The sequence below is a fragment of the Marmota marmota genome, unplaced genomic scaffold, assembly GCF_001458135.2.
Source record: "Marmota marmota marmota unplaced genomic scaffold, marMar, whole genome shotgun sequence".
Lineage (NCBI taxonomy): Eukaryota > Metazoa > Chordata > Mammalia > Rodentia > Sciuridae > Marmota > Marmota marmota.
In genome coordinates this window covers 16,404,783-16,429,931 of record NW_026000101.1, presented here as the reverse complement: position 1 = coordinate 16,429,931, position 25,149 = coordinate 16,404,783, and the positions used below count along the sequence as shown (strand labels likewise).

At 38.1% G+C, this 25,149-nt stretch overlaps 1 protein-coding gene across 4 annotated transcripts in view; it reads right to left on the bottom strand.

The window, feature by feature from the left end:
- The window catches only part of Gne (glucosamine (UDP-N-acetyl)-2-epimerase/N-acetylmannosamine kinase), a 61,011-nt gene that overhangs the window by 33,198 nt on the left and 2,664 nt on the right, over positions 1–25,149 (bottom strand). For 2 of the 4 annotated variants that reach the window (XM_048783377.1, XM_015492327.2), the window contains 2 exons: positions 9,796–10,001; positions 2,412–2,863 (listed from right to left, as the gene is read on the bottom strand). In XM_048783377.1, the coding sequence (XP_048639334.1) occupies positions 2,412–2,863; positions 9,796–10,001 (658 nt within the window). Of the gene's footprint in view, positions 1–2,411; positions 2,864–9,795; positions 10,002–14,337; positions 14,502–25,149 lie in introns of those variants that run through there. The other 2 variants (XM_015492326.2, XM_048783378.1) reach the window with 2 other exon arrangements.

The window sequence follows — 25,149 nt, the reverse complement described above, 5'->3', positions numbered from 1 at the left end:
TTCTACTTTAAGTGTAAGAAACATTTGTAGAGCATAGAAAATAACTGTATAACACAGGTGCAGTGAGACTGCATTTTGCGTTTTAAGGTTTTATATAGAGCCACTTAAGCAGTTTCTTTTGAAAGATTGGCAAAACAGCAAAAACTAGATGTCTTTTTTTAAACCTGTGAGAAAGAAAACAAGACACTGAGCCAGAGCTATTTATTCCTGGCAGTGATACATCTTGTGCAAAGCTGGCACCAGTGTCTCAACCTGCAACCATTTGTGTCTGAATTCAGCAGCCTTAGCCCTTCCTACGTTTTCTATTAAGGTACTATGATTTTGTTTTGCATTGTAAGTCCTGTATTTACCATGATGTGTCTTTTGTTACTAGGACATTTTTTTCTTTTTTTGGTACTGGGGATCAAACCCAGGACCTTGCACATGCCAGTCAAGCACTTTACAACTAAGCTACAACCCCAGCCCTTGTTACTAGGAATTTAATGTCTATTTAACTGTACTAATTTTCTTTCCTTCTCTCTCTCTCTTTTTTTAATTGGACCCAGGAATCAAACCTAGGGCCTCAAGCATGCTAAATATAAACTCCACCATTGAGCTACACTCCCAAGCCCTTTGCTAATGTTTTTATTAGGATTGTTACATATACTATTGGTCTGGTTACACACAGCATAAGTTGTCTACCCAACCTTATTTTCCTATAAGCAGAGTAATAACATAAAAAGTTGCTTGTTAAGGGGCTGGGGTTGTGGCTCAGTGATAGAGCACTTTCCTAACACGTGGGAGGCACTGGGTTCAATCCTCAGCACCACATAAAAATAAATAAATAAAGTTGCTTGTCAAAAAGCAGGTGCACGCTTTATAAAATGTGTCATTACAAAGGGTGGATAACTCCGGCTCTTTGTCCTGTATTTTCTTTTTCACTAGCTTAATAAACAAAGCTATGACTAGTTTCAAGCTGGATCTATAACCATTATCACTTAAGATATTAGTAAAACAAATACATAACTTTGTCAAAGTTGACTTATAGGTTAAGGTGCTATATATATTTATGACATACCCCTTTAGCTAGGATTGCAAGGTTCAACAGCACCCATTAGAGAAAAATTACTTCATTTCCATGACCATATCCTGATAAATGCTATTTTGTCATCTTTCTTTTCATAAAGAACTACTTAAATGGTCCCAAATAAGACTTTAAATCTTATAAGTGCAATTCTTGCTGCATTCTGCTTTCTAGTGGTTATTTTCTACTCTAGAATTTTTCAGTAACACAAGGTTTCCCAGAATATAGAGAGCTCAAAGTATGATTAGAACAGAGTGCAAGAGGGTTCATTTAGAAGCATATGAAAAGGAGAGTGAAGAGACAGATGTTTGTTCTATCCCCATTATCTAGGCAGGTTCTTTGATAGCTATAAATCTGTCCAAGGATAAGAAATATATAGAAGGGATAATTTATCTAGTGAGAAAGCCCAATTCCATTCCCAATCTAATGTGATCTGGATAAAAAATACACCAAATTTCTTTGATTACATAATCATCAAATCAATTACCTATTCATTATTTCATTATTCAGTAGATTTACTTTTAGAAAAAGGAAGATCCAAAATAAGTGATTAGTCCTGATTCTTACATGGCATTCTCACTATAAATTAACTAATTAATATTCTGTTCTTAGGTTTGTTTTCTTTACCTCTGATTAGAAAAGGTAATTTCCAGGAAGCCAGATTATTGATAATTGAAAATTTAACACTTTAAGGCTTTGTTTTACAAAGATAACAAACTCTGATGTTATAACTATGACTTTTGCTTTTTAATAATAATCATCAAAATCCCTTATATTAATAAGTACTTCTGGTTTGCTATCTGCTTTGAACATTTATTATCTCACCTGAGTATTCCAATAATACTGTTAGAAAAGCATTAAAAGTAAAAATAACAATTTTTTTCGTTGTACTACAAAATGCAGAAAACAAAAATAAAAACATCCGTAATCCCACACTAGAAATGACCTGGAGTACATACTTCCTAGCCTTTCCATTTTTATAACTTTTCTAAAAATGGCATCATATTCACATGTAGTTTTGTAGTTTGATTTTTCCTCTTTTTGATATAGTAGAAATTGTCCTGGTAACTAAATATTCACCCACATTATATATAACAAATAAAAGCATTTCATTGTATAAATACAGCATATATTTTTTAAAAAGCTCAATCCAATAAGCCTATTTTACAGAAAAGGTGAATCTCAAAGGTAAAGTCAGACCATAGGGCAAGATCTGTGAACTAAAGCCTTAGCTTTCTGATTGCTAATGAAATAGTTTAACCATGAGTTACCAAAAGAACTGAAACATACCCAATGCTTCCTGACAAAAAAAACAGCCATTAGGCTAAATAAAGGCTGCCATACTTACCTAACCACATCCGAATAATGCTCATATAGTCTTTGTTCTTGGCTGAGAGAAGTTTGTCATAGGAAGGGCAGCCTGCCAGAAGGATGCGATCATGGTCCTCACACATGGATATCAGATGTTGCTCTGCACTTCGGGTGCAACACACATGATAATGAGCCAGTTTTGTTATGGCATGTCTGATAGAGTCATCAATAGTTCCACTAACTTCCCCTCCTTCAATGTGAAGGATTCGGATGTTCATCAAGGCAGCAGATGTAGCCAGAGCCAAGGCATCAAACCGGTCGCCATGAACAATCATGATATCAGGCTTCAAGCGATTAAGGACATCTGGTAGCTTCACAAGGGCCAGGCCTACTGACTCCACCATGGCTGCTTCATCTTCCCCCCTAACGATCGTATGTAGCCTGGTGTTAATGTCAAAGTCGTCTTGCTCAATCATGCGATAAGTGTTTCTAAAGCAGGAGAGAAAAAAAGATGTGACACCATGTTCTTAATATACAAGAAAAACAATCTAACACTAACCCTGATGGGAGAAACATGTTCACATTTTTACTTATTTTAAAAATAAATAAATAAATTGAAGTATAACTTATACACAAAATTAAGAGTAAATTCCACAAATGTACTTAAAGCCTGATCAGTTTTGTTACATGAACACCCCTGTGGCCACCACCCAGATTGAGATAAAAACATGCAGCCGCCGAGTGTGGTGGTGCTTCTTGCCTATAATCCTAGCAGTTTGGGAGGCTGAGGCAGAAGGATCACAAGTTCAAAGCCAGCCTCAGCAATTTAGCAAGACCCTGTGGCAAGATAAAATATACAAAGAGTTGGAGATGTGGCTCAGTGGTTAAGTGCCCCTGGGTTCAATCGCTGATTAAAAAAAAAAACAAAAAACAAAAAACCCACATGCCGCACCTTGGAAGGCTCACTTGTGACCCTACAAGTCAATACCTGGGGGGAGAAACATCTGAGGCAGATTTTTTTTTTTTTTTATTACCAGTGATCAGGACTTTCCTATCAATTTTTAAAAAGAAATATGTAAAAATTTACTTTTTTTTTTGAGAGAGAGAATTTCAATATTTATTTTTTAGTTTTCAGCGGACACAACATCTTTGTTTGTATGTGGTGCTGAGGATCGAACCCGGGCCGCACGCATGCCAGGCGAGCACACTACCCCAGCCCCCAAATTTACTTTTTTAATATTTATTTTTTAGTTGTAGGTGAATACAATACCTTTATTTTAGTTTTATGTGGTCCTGAGGATCGAACCCAGTGCCTCACTCATGCTAGACGAGCGCTCTACCTCTGAACCACAACTCCAGCCCTAAAGTATGTACTTTAATAGGAAAAATATTACTTATAAAAATGAAGCTCATTATTTCTACCAAAAAATAGGGCGGGGGGGGGATCGGAATGTCTGACATGTCACTGCACTATAAATTTCTGAGTGATGGGAATTATCTTCTGAATTCTCCTTGAATGGTACCATTAATAATTCTGCTTGGAATGAAAATGTAACTTTATAGAATTAAAGTGGCTATGAAATGCAGTTTCCAGACTGCTTCATGCTTTAATAACAGCAACTCTCAATTTCTTAAAAATTCCCAGTTATGACTAAATTGTCAAAGATATGACTTTTCTTTCTAAATATAGAACACACATTTATATTTTAAAATTAGGAAACAGAAATTTTTATCCACAAACCTACTACTCAGCAACAACAAATATAATCTTTCTAGCCATTTTATGCAAATATTTTAACATGGCTGAGAATACATTGTACATATAATTTTATAATTTCATAATCTACCTAATCCATTTCATATTTTGTGAGATAATTAAGGATTCTATTTTTTATTTTTTAGGCAGGGGATAGGGATCAGACCCAGGAGTACTCTACCACTGAGCTCCATCCCCAGGCCTTTTTATTTTTTGAGATAGGGTCTTGCTAAATTCCTGAGGATCTCACCAGCAACTGGTGAGACTGGCCTCAAACTTGAGATTTTCCTGCCTTAGCCTCCTGAGTTGCTGAGATTACAGGTAAGTGCCACTGAGCCCAGCCTAAGGATTCCTTACATACATCATACAGATGTAGTTATCATTTTGTAGACTCCTTTGGATTTTCCACAAGCAATCATATGTGCAAATAATGACAGTCATTATCCCTTTGTTTTTACTTCTTATTTATCACACTGGCGGTTTCATATCCAATATAAGTTGAAGAGAAGTGAGAACAGTGAAAATACTTACCTTGTTCCCAATCTTAGAAAGCACAAATTTTGTTAGCTGTCAGTTTTTCACAGACAGCTTTTATCAGATTGAAGTTTCCCTTCTATTCCAAGGTTCCAAGAGTTTTTATCATAACTGGTTGTTATTTAATTTTGTCAAATGCTTTCTTTCGGCGGGGAGAGGGTACAGGGGATTGAACTCAGGGGTACTCTTTCAAAGCCACATCCCCAGACCTATTTTGTATTTTATTTAAGAGACAGTCTCACTGAGTTGCTTAGCGCCTTACTTTTTGCTGAGGCTGGCTTTGAACTTGTGATCCTCTTGTCTCAGACTCCGGAGTCACTGGGATTACAAGTGCATGCCACCGCCCAGCATCAAATGCTTTCTTGACATCTACTGAAATGATCATATAGGTTTTTTTCCCCTTTATTCTATTAATGTGTCAGTTACAATGTTTTTCAAATATTAAGTTGGTCTTGAATTCTTAAGATAAGCCCACTTGGTCTTAATATATTATCTGGTTTTTATACACAGTTATCTGATGTGCTGGATGTGATCTGCTATTTTGTTTATATTTTTATGTTTATATTCCTGAGGAATACTAGACTGAATTTTATTATGTCTTTGTCAGGTTTTGACGTCAGTATTATCTGACCTTATAACATAAGTTAGGAAGGCTCCCTGCTTTTATATTTCTTTAAGGTGTTATTTCTCTCTTAAATGTTTGATAGGTTTAATAAATGAAGCCATCTTTCTGGGAAATTTTTTATGGAAAATATTTGATAATGAATTCAATTTCTATAATAGATATTGTGCTATTGAGATTTTTCTTTTTTAAAAAATATTTATTAATTTTTTTAGTTGTAATTGGACACAATATCTTTATTTATTTATTTTTATGTGGTGCTGAGGATCGAACTCAGGGCCTTGCACATGCTAGGTGAGCTCTCTACCGCTGAGCCACAACCCAGCCTCAGATTTTTCTATTTCTTTAAGTAGGGGTTTTGGTAAGCAGTGGTTTTTCAAGGAATTTGTCCATTTCATCTAAATTGTTCAGTTTATTGGTATAATAGTCCCCTTTTCTTCTTCTTAATGTTTGTGATGATATTTTTATTCTATACTGATAAATTTCTATTTTCTTTCTTTTCCCTCATGTATTGCTAGAAGTCAACTTTTTAATATTTTTAAAGAATTAACTTTTTGTTCTTTTAAATTTCTCTATTGTTTATTTTTATATTTCACTGATTTCCATTCTTTGTTTCCTTCTATTTTGGGTTTAATTTTCTCATCTTTTTTCTTGTTTACTAAAGTAGAAACACAGATCATTGACTCTAAACTTCTATTTTAATATAAGTTTTTAAAGCAATAAATTTTCCATATTTGTGCAGTTCAGTGGTCAAACAAGAATTTGTAAAGAATGTATGTACAGATTCTGGGGCTTCTCCCTTGTGGTCTTTCATTTCTAGAATCATTCCCTCAAGAAAAGTTCCATTTTCTAGTATCTCAGCCTAAATAACCGAGGCTTTCTACTCGAGTTCTAGCCACCTACACCCTGTGGCTTGGGAAATATGCTCAGGGGAAAAGTTATTGAAACATGTATCTCACCTACTATAGTACAGATCCCTTCTTTTAGACATTCTATCTCCTGTAGTTTCTACTTGCTGCTGATTGCTCTCCAGTGCCTTCAAATACTTTTAAATATTTTCCCAGAGTTAAGAGTAAGCTGTAGGAGAGTTAGTCAGATATAAGCTTCTCTGCCATTACTAGAACTTCTTTTTCTTAAATAGGTATTTTAACATTTGAGTTGGACATTTATCCATTTACTCTTAATTTTCCGCCAGTAATAAAAGCACTTAAGACCATAATTTTTTTTATTACAAGTTTTCCTTTCTTATTTTATCTCCTCTATTATTTTGTTATTTCATTTTTATTAATTATTTATATCTCATTCATCTCCCCCACCAGAAATGGAAGTTCTTTGAGAACAGGGATATTGTCTCATTAGCCATTTGGCACATCCTGGATGTATAATAAAAAATTGTTGAATGAACAAATGAATTTCTGAGCATTCTATTGTTACTCATTTGCTCTCCTTTTACACCCACTTCTTCAGGGCATAAAAATGCTGATTTTTTTTAAGTTGCTGATGGACCTTTAATTTATTATTGATTTATTTATTTATATGCAGTGCTGAGAATCAAACCCAGTGCCTCACACATGCTAGGCAAACATTCTACCCCTGAGCCACAATCCCAGCCCCAAAATGCTGATATTTTAAAAATGTCCCAAGTACAGATGCACCTTAGTTTACAATGAGATTTAACCCGGATAACCCCATTGTAAATTGAAAATATCACAAGTTGAAAATGCACTTAAAGCCAGGCATGATGGCACATACTTGTAATTCCAGCAACTTGGGAGGCTGAGGCAGGAGGATCATGAGTTCCAGATCAGCATCAGCAATTTAGCAAGGCCCTAAGCAACTTAGCAAGACCCTGTCTCAAAATAAATACAAAAGGGCTGGAGATGTGCTCAGTGGTAAAGTGCCCTTGGGTTCACAGTACCAAAAGAAAATTCACTTAATAGACCTACTCTAGCAAACATCACAGCTTAGAAACCCAGTACACTACAGAATATCAATGGTTTATTCTCTTGATCTCAAGGCTAAATGGGAGCCTGGGCTTGCTCTTGCTGCCAAGCATTCTGAAATTTTCAGAGTATCATACTGCATATCACTACCTCTGGAAAAGATCAAAATTCAAAATTTGAAGTACAGTCTCTACTGATGCCTACTGCTTCAAACTCAACCATCATAAGGTCAAAAAATTATAAGTCAAAAGATCATACATCTGGGATAGTCTGTAGTTGAAATAGAAGGTAGCTTATTTATCCTGTTATTTTATTTTATTTTATTTTTAAAGAGAGAGAGAGAGAATTTTTTTTAATATTTATTTTTTCATTTTCGGCGGACACATGTTTGTTTGTATGTGGTGCTGAGGATTGAACCCGGGCCACACGCGTGCCAGGCGAGCGCGCTACCGCTTGAGCCACATCCCCAGCCCCTATCCTGTTATTTTAATGTCTTCTTAAAATAAATAGTACAAGCCAGGCAGGGTGGCATACAACCATAGTCCCAGCTACTCAAGAGGCTTAGACAGGAAGATTGCTTTCCCAGGGCAGCCTGGGCAACATGGAAAGGAAAGGGAAAGGAAAATACATTCACTTGGTTCAAAAGGTACAAAAGGTTATATAGTGAAAAATCTTTCACTTTTGTCTCCCAGTCACCCAATTCCTCTCCTAAGAGGCAACAAATTTCTTGAATTAGAAGGTACTTTAACTTTTTAGCAGGGCATAGTGCCACACACCTATAATCCCAGTGACTTGGGAGGCTGAGGCAGAAGGATTGCAAATTTAAGGCCAGCCTTGGCAACTTAGAGAGACCCTGTCTTAAAATAATAGAAAACGGGGCTGGGGATGTAGCTCAGTTGCCAAACACCTCTGGTTTCAATACCTGGTGCCCCCCACCAAAAAAAAAAAAAAAGTTATTATAAACTTAAATTTTTATTAAGTACTAGTAAAACTTCCTTTTTAATAGTCTTACCAGACAAATACTACCTTTCCACCTTAATTGATATGGTAGGAGATAAAAAAAAAAAAAAAAAAAAAACCTACTACATCCCAGAAGCTCAGGAGGCTGAAGCAAGAGGACCACCAGTTCAAACCCAGCCTCAGCAACTTAGCGAGACCCTGTCTCTAAATAAAATACTAAAAGGGGCTGGGGATGTGGCTTACTGGTTAAGTGCCCCTGAATTCAATACTTAGTACCAAAAATTAAAAAATAAAAAAAAAGAAACCCAACTATAGTTTTCCTATGAGCCTCTCTTCCATCAGTCTTCCTGTCAAAACTTCAGTATAGGGCTGGAGATATAGCTCAGTTGGTAAAATGCTTGCCTTGCATGCATAAGACCCTGGGTTCAATCCCCAGCACCACAAAAACTTTCACTATAGAGGCAAAAGAACCCACTCAGACTTTGATTTCTAGCTCTAGCTAAAATTTCTCTTCTATCTTGTCCTATTCACCCAAGTAGATTTTCTTATGCTGACAGAATTCATTTCATATTTTTTAGAAATTTATGGATCCCTGAGCTAACCATAAGTTTCTTCTCTACTCTTTAAATATTTTCTTAGAACAAACTGCTAAATTAGTTTTTGAAGGCAGGTTTCCTATTTGTTTATTTTGCTAGTGTTGTCTTATTTTTAAAGAGTCTCAGAAAAGGACACTTTTACTTTAACACACAATCTACTTTCATATATAATAATGCATTTTGACCATCTTTGAAGACTGCATGAACATTTTCATGCCACAAGGGTGCACTAAATGCCACTTTATTACATATAGTTAAATGAATGTTTATTTCTGGTTTATATATTCTATTCCCTCAAAGACTACTCAATCTTCATTTTGCAAATATATCCCATGTTCACTACAAATCTAATGCCACTAAAATAAATATCAATGGTCATAATATTATAACATTCTACTTTACCTCAAATCAATTAGATTTTTAAAAAATGTTGTTCTGTATATACTACTTAATTTGCTGTTGAAGAAAGGAAAGGGAAAGGAAAATACATTCACTTGGTGAATGTATTTTCTATAAACCAGTTTTGAAGAACTCAAAACACAGGTTGGGGATGTAGCTCAATGGTAGTGTGTGTGCCCAGCATTCATTAGGCCCTGGGTTCAATCCAAAAAGCACCCCCCCCCCAAAAAAAAAAAGACCTTACAAAATAGATTATATGGAATCATATTATTATAGTCACATAATATATATTTACAAGTGGCATTTCTCCTGAATATAATAATAAATAGTAATATTATTTATAGTGATTGTTTATCAAATATCTAATAAGCAACATCATTGTGATGGATGATTTAAATCATTCTCTGTTACAATAAATTACAACATAGGTTTTCACTCTGTTTCACAATTGAAGAAACTGAATTTCAAAGATACTAAGCATCTTCTCAAAGTCTACATAAAAACTAAGTGATAGAACTGAGATTTGAAGCTAGATCCATATGGCTACAAAATATCCAAACTCTCTGGCATATACCCTTACAATGAAGAATAAGAAAACACTTTGAGCTTACCCATAGTCATCTATCAGGTGAGAGCCAAGTACCACCACATCAAGTTCAAAGAACTCAGGCTCTGTTTTAATGCCAAACATGATCGGGGCAAGTTTAGAATAATCAGCACGGTTGCAAGTAGCAACACAAACCCGAAGCTTTCGGTTATTCCCATTCTTCTCCATGACTTGTTTTTTTTGTTTGGAGAGTTTCTTAAAATAGAGTTCCTGAAGTTTCAAAAATAAAAATTGTTTGTTATCAGAATAATTCATAGATATAAAATAGATCTTTTCAGTATTACATCCTACCACTTAGTGTAGTGATTCTGAATCTATTTTTTCCAACCCACTGCTGTGTGACACTCGTACCATAATTGCCAGTTATGAAATTTCAGCAGACTAACTCTAACTCAAACCCTTTCTCTCATAGTCAAGAAAACACTCTGGAATGCAATTAAGAGTGACATAACTCAACTTTCATTTAAAAGGAGGTGTCAGCTCTTTAATTATTATTAATTAAGAATTACTTGCCATAACTCACAACTGAACCCAATATGCCACACTGTTGGAAAACTTTGGTAGAGAACCGTTGATAGTTTAACTCCCTCACTTTATAGAAAGGGAAACACAAGTCTTAAGAGGGGAAATTACTCAAGATTCAAGATCACATCTTCCAAGGTACATAATCTACTCAGCCTCATACTATACACCATCTTAAATATAAGGACTGTGATTAGTGCTGGGGAAGAGAAAGATAAGTAATATAAAAACCTTATCTTTAATACATCATTAATCCCTACACACCAGTACCTACAAAACTGCCAATCTCACATGCTACCAGGTGTCTCCAGCTATACATCCCATAGGCATATTAAAGTCAATATCCCAGGCTGGAGATAATAGCTCAATGGTAGAAAACCTGCCTACCACATGTGAGGTCCTGGGTTCAATCCTCAGTACCACAACAAAACAAAACAAATGTAAGTCAATGTCCCAATCTGAATTCATTTTCTTTCCTAAGCCCATTCCTTCTTAATTGTTCTCTCAGCATGCATATGATTTATCAAATGTCTTGATGTCCCTATCCTCTCTGTTCCTCACATCGTCACTTTCTGTTCCATTACCTCCTAAGCTCTGTCAATTCACCTCCTAAATATCTTCTAAATCTCCTTCTCTTCTTCCCCACCAGGACTTCCCATAGTTCAATTCCTCACCTTGGGCCTTTAGTTTGTAAATCAGATATTAAGCTAACCAGGGTAGATTGCTATGGGACAAAATACAAATTGCTGAACCAAATCTAACCCATCTTTTTAGGCCATTTTTCCACTACACACAATTATCCTTACTCTGTGCTAAAGCACCAGCCACACCAAACTGCCTACAGTTCAACTAATGGATCTCTGTGCCTTTTTAGGTACAAATACCTCTACCTAAAACTTGCCTTCCCTCTTGTTTGGACTCCTACTCATCTTTCAAAACTTAGCCTGAACCAGGCACAGTGGTGCACATCTGTAATCCTAGTGACTTGGGAGGTTGCAGCAGGAGGATTTCAAGTTCAAGGCCAATCTTATGAACTCAGCAAGACCTTGTCTCGGAAAAAATATATATTTTTTCCTTCCTTCCTTTCCTTCCTTCCCTCCCTCCCTCCCTCCCTCCCTTCCTTCCTTCCTTCCTTACAAAGGCTCAGTGATAAAATAACTCTGGGTTCAATCCCCAATACTGGAAAAAAAGAAAAAAGAAAAACTCAGGCCAGATGTGGTGGAATTAGTTTTTACTGGGGATTTGGCACACCCTATAATCTCAGTGGCTAGGGAGGCTGAGGAAGAGGATCAAGAGTTCAAAGCCAGTCTCAACAACTTAATGAGGCCCTAAGCAACTCTGCAAGACCCTGTCTCTAAATAAAATATAAAAAAAGGGCTGGGGATGTGGCTCAGTGATTAAGTGCCCCTGGGTTCAATCCCAGTACGAAAGAAAGAGAGAGAGAGAGAGAGAGAGAGAGAAAGAAAGAGAAAAGAAAGAAGAACTCAGGCTGAGTGTCACCTCTTCTCTAAAGGCTTCCCATAAGCCTCAGGTCTTCCTCAAACAGCTATTAGTTGCTTACCTCCCTATGAGCACAATAGCCCTACCATACACAAATATACTATTGTTCAACTTGTCTTCCTACCTATCCCCCTCAAACCATCACACCCTCCATTCAAAAGTAAAAATTGGGGCAGGAAGTAAGAGATTTTATGGAACCTTTTAAACTGCTCTGCATCATGTAAAATTACACCTTATGGACTCTGATCTCAATGCTTAGGTTTCAGGAAGTACATCAATATTTAGAATTTGTAACCAATCCAGGGAACTTGACTAAGGGTGTCAACACAAGGGGTGGTGCCCTCTGAAACTCACTGGAAATCCTATCAGCAGCCCTCTATTATTGGTACTTCATTTTTTAGGGATGCAAATTGCCCCATCATTAGGCCCTTTCTGAATTAACAATCCCCATTAAAAACTAATTTCACTCAAAAGATAGCACTTGTAAGATAATGAACATTCTGCCAAGAGTATTCAGAAGACCTAAGCACTATTTAATCATTAAAAATACAAAAATATTCTTCCACAATGGCTGTCTTGAGTGTTCTTGTACATAGTCTTTCTTCCACTAATAAATTTGAGCTGAATAAACTTTTGGTGATATTAAATTTGCCAGGTAAGGCAAAGTAAATCATTCATAGTTGGTCAATTTCTACTTACTTTACAAGAACAGTAAACTTTCCACCTGGCAGTGCAAAGTATTTACCAAGTTACCTAACAGTTATTCTACCTGAACTGAGTAAACCAGTCATGTAAATAAACTGTGAAATATTGAACAACATATTTTTTTTTTTTTGGTACCAGGAATAGAACCCAGGAGTGCTTAAGCCACATCCCCAGCCCTTTCTTAATTTTTTTTTTTTTTGAGACAAAGCATCCCTAAGTTGCTAAGGCTAGCCTCAAATTGTGATTCTCCTTTCTCAAAAGGGAGGAAAAGAAAAATAAAATGGGGGTAAAAGAGCTTTACTATTTCATGTAAATTTTGTCTATACAGTATATAAACTTTTGGGGGGTATGGGGCAGTACTGGGAATTGAACCCAGTGCCTCATATATGCTAGGCAAGTATTCTACCACTGAACTACACCCCATTCCCTTTTTAAATTTTTGAGACAGAGTCTAGTTAAGTTGCCAGGCTCGTTTATTTTTAAAAAATCATATAAAATAAATCTTTCTTTGGCTTTTTTTTTTTTTTTGTAGTACTGGAGACTGAACCCAGGGGTACTCTACCACTGAGCTGTTACATCCCAGCCCTTTAGGAAGGAATAGATAGATAGTATGCCTTCCTCTTGAATTCAATGGCAATCTCTGAGAATCCATTCTTAAAAACCACTTTCAACTCAAGACTGTCAATTATACATATTGTCAAAAGATGTTTAACTCTTTCCAACAAAATTAAAAACGTCCCACTCAAATGTGGAAAGAGTTCTTTGTGAACAAAGGAAACGATAGTAACAGTAAACAACAAAGTAAACAAAGTGCCAAGCACTTTGCTAACAGCTCTATAAGCACTAGCTAAATTCATTCTCACAGCCCTCTTATTACTTCATCTTACAAACAGGAGCACTGAGTCACAGAGAAAATGATTTACTTGCCCCCAATCACTAACTGCATAGCTGACATCATCCAAAATCAAACCCAGATCTGGATGATCCACCAGCACTCTGGACACTGACCCACACCCCGAGTTTACCTTGGGTCTATTCATTCCAAAATTATCCGTGAGTGCAAATCTTTCTAGAAGAAAACATAATAAGTGACCCTTCTTCCAGTGCAGAGGGGATGAAACTCTTAGCAATAAGAAGGGCTACAGAAAGTGGTCTGAAACTCAGAACTCTATCCCCAAGCTATAATTTGGGTTGGCTTCTCCTTCCTGAGTTCCTACAGCTGGACTGACCGTACTGCTAAGCTGTACCCCATCCCTCCTATCAGAGGAGCAAAACATACTTCCTTGTGTTCTAACAATTTTACAAGTGTGTTCAGGGTTGGGGTGGGGGTAATAAATGCTACCAAACTTCCAGGGAAGCCCCGACTCAAGACAGATTCTGGGCTGGGCGGGTCCTTCAAGACCATTTTCAGAAGAGCCTTAACACACCCCAGGACACCTTGTCTGTCAAGCACCTCTCCACCCTTTCTTGCTCGCCTTTGTAACGGAAGTTCACTCTCTTTCCTTGCTGGACAGCACTGCCCATGGGTATGGAGACAAGCTAAGGCTTTTCTCTGCACCTCCAGCCCCTATTCACCTGGCCCACACTGAGCCCGTCAATTCCAGCAGCCACATGCAGGGGCCCTGAAGAGGGCCAAAGGGGGACCCTGTTGTGTAGGGCAGCGGGGCACAAGGCAAGACCCGGATCGGGATGCGAGCCCGCGGTAGAAAGCTGCCTGCGGCCGGCCGGGTAGATGGGGCCTCGGGGAATGGGCGGGAAGACACGGTCCTGGGGTCTAGCAGGATGCTCTCCCGAGTCCCGGCTGAGGCGCGGCTCTCACCAGATGCGGGTCAGAGGTTCCCTCCGGCGCCGCGCCTCCGCCGCCCTTCTCCGGCGAGAGCTGAACCTAGAGTTGGAAAGCAGGCCGGCGCTAGCCCGCCCCCGGGGCTTCCACTACCCGGGCGTGCCGGTCGATGACTCGTCGCTCGACTCAGGACCTGGCTCCCACTGCCTGATCGCCGAGTCGGCGAACGCGCCTTCCGTCGCCTGCTAGGGCTCCCGTGATTGGCTGCTTTCCGCCCCGGGCTCCTTCCCAGCCGCTTTCAGGAGGCCTCTTGCCCGCGAGCTAGGTACTTTCCGTCGTCGTGGCAGCTCTTGGCAGGCGGCCGAGCTGGCCTGCCAACCCGTTCCCGCCTCGAGGCGTTCTCTCCACCGGTGACACACACCGGTGACACACGCACTGAAACCCGAGTCCTCCCGCGGAGTAGTTGCTAGGGCCTTGCACCCAAGGTGGGATTTTTTCCCCCCTTAATCATTTCATAGACCAGCACCAAAGCAATACTCTAGTGCAGCCAGTCTGTCCCAGAGCTGTCCCTGGAGTTAAGCCTCGTCACTCCTTGCCATTTGTACTCTAAGGCTCTGGTGGAGTGTCAGTCATGACAAGGTGATGATTCTAACTGATTATTACAGTCTGATCAGTGTTGGCCTTCACTGCAGGTAACTAACTAGCTAGTTCCAAGGCCCTGGGGACGTCCCCTATTCACCTGGCCCACACCGAGCCACTATTTTGTCCTGAGAGACACCTAGTGAGAAAAGGCTAGCCCGGCTCCTGATGAAGAATTTAATGTTTTAAATTGACTCAAATTTCTGAGTCACTATAGAAACTCCAATTGACAGAAAATATTAAAACTTTTTTACAACCATTAAAGAATTTACCACAACTGAAACTATTTAACAACTCACTGAGATTGCTTGGTACAAAGCTAATTTTAAATTCCATCATACTTTTAAAAAAAAATTTAGTTGTATATGGACACAATATCTTTATTTTTTTATGTGGTGCTGAGGATCAAACCCAGTGCCTCACACGTGCGAGGCAAGCGCTTTGCCACTCAGCTATAGCCCCAGCCCCTCCATCATACTTTTGCAGTTCATGATGTATTTCAATTAATGATGAAGGTCTAATTTGCAGCATACTATGAACCATTTGTTCCCTAAAGCTAGCTTGAAGCCACTAAAAGGTCACATCAGTCCAACAATACGGAAGACATTAAGGGGTTTTAATGCAAGGAAGTGCCATCAGATTTCTCTTTTAAATATTTCTCTTTAAATATTTTGGACTCCTGGGGTGGAGAATGGACTGGATGAGAGTTAAGAATTGGTGGCAGTGAGATAACTGAAGTAGATGAATATATGATTTATTTTGGAAATAATATTGATAAAACTTAATCATGGATTAGATATAAGGGGATGATGGGGGCAGGGTATCAAGAATGACTTCCAGGGCTGGGGATGTGGCTCCTGGTAGAGTGTTTGCTCAGTATCATGAAGCCTTGGGTTCAATCCTCAACACGATGAGCCAAGGAATTTATAAAAATAAATTATAAAAGGAATCCATCTTCTTTAAAATTTTTCTTAAAATAAAAAAAGAAAGAATGGCTTCCAGGTTTCTGTCATTGAACTAAGTGATTGTACCATTATTAAGATGAGAAAGACCAAGGAAAAGTAAATTTGGGGAAGGAAAAAATAAAATTTTAATTTTGGACGAGATACAATTGAGATGTCTATGAGATAACTGTATGAAGCTACTAAATAGGCTAGTAAGGTAAATGAATCTGGACATAGACTCACCAGATATTCCAAATGGTGTATTAGTTTCCTATTGCAGCTGTAACATATTACCACAAACTTAGCATCTTAAAACAACACAAAATAATTGCCTTATTTTGGAGACTAGGAGTTCCAAGGAAAGAATTTCAGGGATTAAAATCAAGGTGTCGGTACAATCACCTGCCTTTTGGAGGCTGCAGGACAGAATCTATTCCCTTGCCTTTTCCAGCTCTTAGAGGCTGCCCACATTCCTTGGCTCATAGGTTTTCTGACCTCTACTTTTCTTTTCACATTCTTCTGCCCTCTTTTGTTCCACTCTTTCACTTGATTATGTTGGGTCCACCCAGTAGTCCAGGATAATTTTCCCACCTCAAAATCCTTAAAAACATCTGCAAAGTCTCTCTTGTTATGTAAGGTAACACATAAAGTTCAGGGAGTAGGATGTAGACCTTTTGGGGAGCGCTATTTTTCCTACCACAAGTGGTACTAAAAGTCAAGGAAGACATTCAAGAGGGACATTTGCTCTTAAAGTTTCATACCATTTTACCAAATATCCAGAGCACATTACTTTTTTCTTTTTGAAAGTTAAGAAGAGTTAGCTTTAAAAACAATGCTTTTTTTTTTTTTTTTAATTTAAGTGTTATCCAGGCATGGTGGCTCAAGCCTGTAATCCCAGCAGCTCAGGAGGCTGAGATGGGAGGATCACGAGTTCAAAGCCAGCCTCAGCAACGTGGAGGCTCTAAGCAACTCAGCGAGACTCTGTGTCTAAATAAAATACAAAATAGGGCTGGGAATGTAGCTCAGTGGTCAAGTGACCCTGAGTTCAATCCCCAGTCCCCGTCCCAAAAAAAAAAAAGTTAAGTGCTGGTGGCATGAGTCTGTTGAATTTTGCAAAAATTCAAATTGTACACTTAACATATGTGTCCTTTTTGTATGTATGTTACACTGCAATATGTTTCAAAGTACTTAACACTTAAGATTGTGTCTAGGAAATGTACTTTTAACAACAAATTCAGCCACTTGTAAGTTTTGTGTCTGATCAGTATTAGAATTTTATATATCCATATAGAGTCGGATAGCTCTGTGTTGATGGAATCATCTAACTTTAAGTGAAATGCCCATTTTGGAATTTTATTCTGTGTTTTTTGTCTATGTGTGTTGGAGATTGAGCCCAGGGGTGATTTACAACTGACCTACAGTCCCCAGCCCTTTTTGGTTTTTTATCTTGAGACACGTCCTTATTAAATTGCTGAGGCTGAGGCTGGCCTCCAACTTTGGATCCTGCTGCCTCAATCTCCCCAGTCACTATAATTACAGATGTGCACCACCATGTCGAGTTCTTATGTTCTCTCTCTCTCTCTCTCTCTCTCTCTCTCTCTCTATATATATATATATATATATATATATATATATATGTGTGTGTGTGTGTGTGTGTGTGTGTATACACACACACACACACACACACACACACACCAGGGATTGAACCCATGGGCACTTAACCACTGACCCACATCCCCAGCCCTTTTTATTTTTTATTTTTGAGACAGGACCTCCCTAAGTTGCTGAGCTTCGCCTTGAACTTTCAATCCTCCTACCTCAGCCTTCTAAATCACCGGGATTACAGGTGTGTGCTACTGTACTTGGCCTCTTATATTCTCTTGAGATGAGTTGTAGCAAAGAGCCTTAGGAGGCATTTTTTCCCACCTTTTTGAGGTCACTTTTCCTATGGGTAAATAATGTTACATTTCTGGATCTCTTTTACTTTGCTATTCAAAAGTGAGTTAATATATCAAAATTCTTCCCAGCTTGTTTTGTTCATTTGATTTGATGTCATTTGACTTTAGTCTGAGGGTTCTACAATCTGCAAAAAGTACTTATGAATACCAGCAATTCAGGAGACCAAGGGAGGAGGATCACAAGTTCAAGGCCAGTCTGAACAATTTAGCAAGGCCCCAAGCAATTTAGCAAGACCCTGTCTCAAAATTAGACAAATTAAAAGGGTTGTGGATGTGGCTCAATGGTAAAGTGCTCCTGAGTTCAATCCCAGTTTAAAAAAAAAAAAAAAGTTCTTATGGCCTTGTGGTATAATAAAAATCAAATTTTTCTATAGGTTATTCCATAAGCTGAAATATACCTTAAATCACTCAGAATATAATTAGACTAACAAAGAATCTTAGTTCTTATGAGAATATCTAATTTACCCTTCTTATCAAAGGAGATCTTTCTACAGTTTTTTTTTTTTGTGTGTGTGTGTGCATGTGTGTATATGTGTGGTGGTGGTGGTGAGGGGAATTGAACTCAGAACCTTGAACATGCTAAGCAGATACACTACTACTGAGCTGTATCCCCAGCACCTCTACAGCTTGCTCGCTTGCGCTCGTGCGCGCTCTCTCTCTCTCTCTCTCTCTCTCTCTCTCTCTCTCTCTCTCTCTCTTTTTCTTTCTTTCTACCCGGGGATGAACCTAGGTATACTTAACAACTAACCCACATCCCCAGGCTTTTTTTTGTTGTTGTTGTATTTTATTCAGAGACAGGGTCTCACAGGTTGCTTAAGGCCTTGCTAAATTGCTGACATTGGCTTTGAACTCTTGATCCTCCTGCCTCAGCCTCCCAAGCTGCATGCACCACCGTGTCCAGCTCTCTACAGCATTCTTGACAGGTACTCATCTGGCCACTTTGGGAACTTTTCTTCTAACAAGGACTTGTTTTGCTCTTTTATTTAGTGATTTAATTATTATAAATTAATCTGCCACTTCGTAAAGTCCACCTATGTATTTGTAACCTACTCTTCTAAACACTTTATATTCACTTAGTATTCAACAACCCTAAGATCTACTTTCCATCACCCCCATTTTATAGATAAGGGCACCTGAAGCACAGAAGGCAAAGGTGCCTGAGGTCATATAGCTGTATGACCTCAGCCCAGGACTTGATCCCACTTGCTTGACATCCACCATGTATTTCCTATCTATATAATTAGAGTATGTTCTGACTATCCTCAGGTCAATCTTTTTTAACTTTATTTACTCATTTTTATGTGATGCTGAGGATTGAACCTAGTGCCTTGCATATATTAGGCAAATACTATACCACTGAGCCACAAACCCAGCCCCTCTGGTCAATCTTAATCATCACTTTTTGGGTAAATTGTTCCATGAATTAGAATTCAAGAACCTGGGATGTAGCTCAGTGGTAGAGCACTAGCCTTACATGTACAAGGCCCTGGGTTCATTCCCCAGATCCTCAGCACCATACACACACAAAAAATAAATTCACATAGCTCTTCCACTATTCAGTTTATATCACTACGAATTGCTCACATCAATATTGAAGAGTTTTGTTTTGTTTTGAATTAGGAGTTAAATCTAGGATTGTGCTACCACTGAACTGTATCCCTAGTCCTTTTTATTTTTTTTTTAATTTTGAAATAAGGTCTTGCTAAATTGCTAAAGCTAGCCTTGAATTTGTGATCCTCCTGCCTCAGCCTTCAGAGTCACTGATATTACAGGTGTGTGCCACAGCATCTGGCTCTTGAGAGATTTTTTTAAAGATATCTTCTTTAAAATCAAAATGTAAGTGTTGATGGAATTCTCCCATTCTACCGATTTAATAACACTTTCAAAAAGGACAATACGAGCTATGGGTTTAGCTCAGAGATAAGTGCTTGCCTAGCAAGCATGAGGCCCTGGGTTCTATCCCAGCACCACTCAAAAAAAATTGCTAAAAAATGAAAATAAGATCAGTTTGGCACAAACCTTTTTAAAACAAATTTTTTATTGATATGTCAATGAATATCTAAGCAGATGTTGAATTTTGAATTTTCATGAAGTGAAAACCACCACTGAGCTAAAGAAAGAAACATTACCAGAGTCCATGGGCTGCCTACTCAAAAGCTGCCTCTCCATGATCCATGAAAAGCACTGGCACCAAGCAGGTCGTTAGCTAGCAGACACATGGTAATTACCTGAGTAAGTCAAGCTAGCTCTCTAAAGAATCTGGATAGAGGGAACACAAGTTTGGCCAGTTGGATGTGAGAGGAAAAGGGGCACATTAAAAACAGACACAGATATGCTATAAGAGGTGGAGCAGGTGGGCTGTGGGGAGAGAATCCATTACCCAACTTGTCTTGGATTCTGAACTGCTTTCTGATTTCAATCCATCTGTATCCTTAAAATAAATTCTCTTTTTCTTAAGGTGCCATATTCCTTGCAATCAGAAGATACTGACACAAAATGGTAAGCCAGGGAGAATCTCCAACCATTATTTTGATCCTCAACTCCAATTCATTGTATGAACTCAGCTGGGTGTGATGACACACACCTGTAATCTCAGCTATTTGGGAGGCTGAGGTAGAAGAAGTGCAAGTTCAAGGCCAGCTTGGGACACTTAGTGAGACTTCTCAAAATAAAAATGAAAAGGGCTGGAGATGTAACTCAGTGGTAGGGCCCTGGATTCAATCTCCAGAAAAAGAGAATAAAAAAATAAAATTAAAAAGAGGTATTCTGAGACAGAGTAAAAGTTTAACGGGAAAGAGTACTTTGATGTCTGTCATGTTGTTTCTTTAGGGGAATGCAAGGGAGGCAGGGATGGTAGGGACGGTGCTATGTATTTGCCATCCCTACCCTGAGCATGAAGAAATCATCCAAGAGGTGGAAAAAAACTAAGCAATGTTAAGCTAGGTATTTATGTTAAGCTAGGTATTTATGTTAATAAATGTCTTTACTTTAGCTGTTCTCCTCCCCCTGTTCTATACATTAGCCACAACCCTTTTAATTGCTGGCGTGTCTAGTGTATTAGAGGTAAAACACACAAATCAGATATCACTGCATTAGCCATATTGTTGATAGCCTCCCAGAACAAAGAATTGCTCCTATTGCACTGAGGAGTTTTATGTCTATACTACATAAGGAAAGCAATTCTTTTTCCCTAAGAAAAGCATTTAAGGATTAAGGATTAAGATTATATTGACAGGGCAGGGGTTGTGGCTCAGTGGTAGAACATTTGCCTAATGTGTAAGGCACTAGGTTCAATTCTCAGTACCATGTATAAATAAATAAATGAAATAAAGGTCCATCAATAACTAAAAATATATTTTTTAAAAAAGATTACATCGGCAGAAAATAATTCAGTAAAATCCTAAACTGTATGAGTCAAATTCAGGTTTGCAAGACCATGAGATTTAAAGGTAAGGGTTATTTTTTTTTCTTCTTCTTGTTTGGTATTGGGTATTGAACCCAGGGATGCTCTACCACTGAGCTATATCCATAGCCCTTTTTATTTTATATATATATATATATTTTTTAATTTGTAATTGGACACAATACCTTTATTTAATTTATTTATTTTTATGTGGTGCTGAGGATCAAACCCAGGGTCTTGCACGTGCGAGGCATTCTCCCGTTGGGCCACAACCCCAGCCCCTTATTTTTTATATTGAGACAAGGTCTCTCTAAGTTGCTGAAGCTGGCCCTGAACTCAGCCTTCCAAGTCATTGGAATTATAGGTGTGCACCATCATGCCAAGCAAAAAGCATGCTTACAAATGTGCCAGTTAAGATACTCATAACTGGGAAGGGCATGGTGACACACACCTGTAATACCAGCAATTTGTGAGGCTGAGGCAGGAGGATCATGAGTTCAAAGCCAGACTCAGCAATTTAGCAAGGCCCTAAGCAACTCAGTGAGACCCTGTCTCTAAATATTAAAAAGAGTTGGGGATGTGGCTCAGTGGTTAAGTGTCCCTGGGTTAAATTCCCAGTACCAAAAAAAAAAAAAAGGAAAAGATACCCATAACTGGAAGAGAGGCCTTTTTGAAATTCAGGTTTCAGGACCATTTAATCACTCTTTGTAGCCCCAGTTACTAATCAGTTTATCATGCCAGCCAATCAGATTTTTATAGTACCTATGACAGTAAGCCATCTCCATGCTAGCTTCCCCAATTGTAGAAGAGAGGTTCACATAAGTGTGACTTTGTGTTTATTTTTGTGAAATATTCCTTATATTGGAATTTTAAAATGTATTTTTCTTTATGGACTATTATGATAAATTATTTTATTATCTGGCTGCTAGAGAAATGATGTAAGCCAGAGAGTACTCAGTCATCCTTGACTAATAGAAGTTCACAGTTTAATTAGAACAACTATTCCAGAAGGACTGGAAATGTGTTAAAAAAATAGTTTGCCTTTAACTTTGACTCTAATATAAAAAGTGTGTCAACACAGTTATGACCTGAAATAACTGCTCATTGGCCAGGTGTGGTGGCACACTCAGGTAGTGCCAGGCTCAACTAATTTGTTTTGCTTTCTTATAACTCTCTTAGGATTATGCTTCTGCCCTTTGTCCTCTATGTATTCCATCTTTCAGAATTTGATTCACTCTTTAAGCTTTCCATTTTGACTTCCATGTAGATAATTCCTTGGAAACAAACAGCCTGACCTTTCCTCCCAGGTCTTGGTCCATCCTTTCAATTTCCTGCTACATATATCACCTCGTGCTCAATACATATATACAAAATGTAGTTCTGTTGGGTTTTTTTTCTTGACTTCTCTATTTCTTTCAATGGTACTAACTTGTCACTTTCATCCAAACTCAAAATCATCTGAGTCATCAGAATCATCAAAGTCATCTTTCAATCTTTACTTTGTCTGATTTCTAACATCTAATCTTTCAAAGTTATCAAAATGTTTCCTGCACGTGCTCTTTGTGCTGTTTCTTTCCCTTTCTACCATCTTAGTTCAGGTCTTTGTCTTTTTATGTCATTTAATTTTGAGAATGCCAATTTTTTTTCATGATTTTACATGAAAATTACCTAAAATCAAGCTTTATCTTATAATCAATGTATAGACTTAGTGTAGGGTTTTTTTAATTGCAAACATATCCTCTATTAATAATATCTCACAATTTTTCAAAAAATAGGAACAAGGCACAGTGCTGCACACCTGTAATCCCAGTGATTTAGGTGGCTGAGGCAGGAGGATCACAGGTTTGAGACCAGATTCAGCAATTTAGCAAGGCCCTAAGCAACTTAGTGAAGCCCTATCTCAAAATAAAAAGTAAAAGGGGCTGGGGATGTGGCTCAGGGGTAAAGTATCCTGGGGTTCAATCCCAGTACCAAAAAACAAACAAAAAATATTAAACCAGTATCAAAGACCTAGACTAATTCCTGCCAAATTCCCTTGCTCTTCTAACCTGTCCTGAACACTACTATTTTATTAATCTCATTAAGAGACTGCTTTAAAGAAAACTGCTTTTAAGCAAGGAAATAATCAGTGGCTCCCCATTCCCGGCTAGATGAAGTATGCCTAGGAGATCAAATTTAGCATTTAAGATCCCTGACCTTTTGCTGATTTTACCAATATTATTTCCCTACCCATCCTGTGTCCTGAGCACTTTCTTCTTTGTTTTGTGTCATTCCTCTGCCATCACCCCCATTAGAAGGCTATTCTTTGTTGCTGCTGCTTACCCTTATTCTGGCTTCAAATCATCTCTCTTTTCAGAAGCCTAATCTGAACAATCTAATCCCCCAATAATCTTTTCTCCTCTGAATTCCTGTAGCACTTGGCTTGACTATTAATTTAATGCTTACTATTAATTGTCTGGTGTCTCTGGATGTTTGTGACTATAAAGGTATGATTTGGTATGCTATAAGGAAACCAGTAACATTAGTCATCTCACTATATATGACCTGTTTCTTTAATCAGATCATAAATTGCTTGAAGTTAGCCCTGTTAGGTATGTTTGTTTCTCTGATATCTTATGTAAGAAGCAGTCAATGGTCAAATGTTTTCTCTCATATGTGGAAATTAGAGCAAAATTAGGGAAAGAAAGCAGTGGAGGGGGTCAGATATCATAAATATATAGGGAAGATCAACAAATTAGAAAATTGATAGGGAGGAAGGATGGGAAAGGGGAAGAAATATGAAATGAATTTAACAAAATCACATGATATGCATATCAAACAAACAAACAATCCAAAGGAAGATGAGTGGAGGAAGAAGAATGGGGAGGGAGGATGGAAGGGAAAACAGAGCAGTGGGTGGGGGTATAGGGATTGAAATCAAATTCCATGCATGTATGATTTTGTCAAAATGAACCCAACCACTATGTATAACTATAATGCTCTAATTAAAAATAAAAACAGTCAATAAACATTGACATTGTCAAAGCAGGATGACATTTACCAAAGATTCATTGTCGTCTCTATTCTTTCCCCTATGTCTAGCCCACATTACCTGTATACAAGCTCCCCCATCAACCATCCTCCACCATCTGGGCTTATAATCTTAGTAGCATAATAGTGTTGCTCAGTCTTTATAATGAATCAAGTTTAAAAGAACTTGGTGAGTTGAAGAACAAGAAGAAATTTAGAGATATTGTAAAGTAGATGTGTAGAGGCAGAAAGTAACTAGAGATGTGGCTGAGATACATAGGGAGGCCAGGTCAGCAAGTTCCCTGCATGACATCAGATACAGAGGCCAGGCTTTTCTTCACTGAAATTGAGAGCAGTTTTAATTAGGGAAGTGACATGTTCAGATTTGTCTAAATAAAATTATGGTGGATGGTGGATTGGGAAGGGGAGGAAGGAGCTGCTGAAGGGATACCTATTAAGGATAATATTCCAGGACATTCCAAAGTCAGGCTGACCTCTTTATTTAAATAAGAATAAACAACTATGGATCAAAATGGTCAGGGAAAAAAAACTATCGGTACTGAAATGTACAGACTTTCTCTTGTCATTATTCTCTAACTAATACAGTATAACAACTATTTACAAAACCTTTACATTGTAGTAAGTATTACAGATAACCTAGAGATGATTTAAAGTATATGAGAGGATATGTATAGGTTATATGCAAATACTGTACTGTTTCATAAAAGGGACTTGCACACCCACAGATTTTGATATCCCTGGGAGTCCTGGACCAATCTCCCATTGGATACTGAGGGACAGCTGTGTCTTACATATAACAGTTGTCCAAGTCTTAGACAGTTAGACTCTCAGACATTATTAAATTTAATTTAATAAGGTGTAAAGTTCTGTGGAA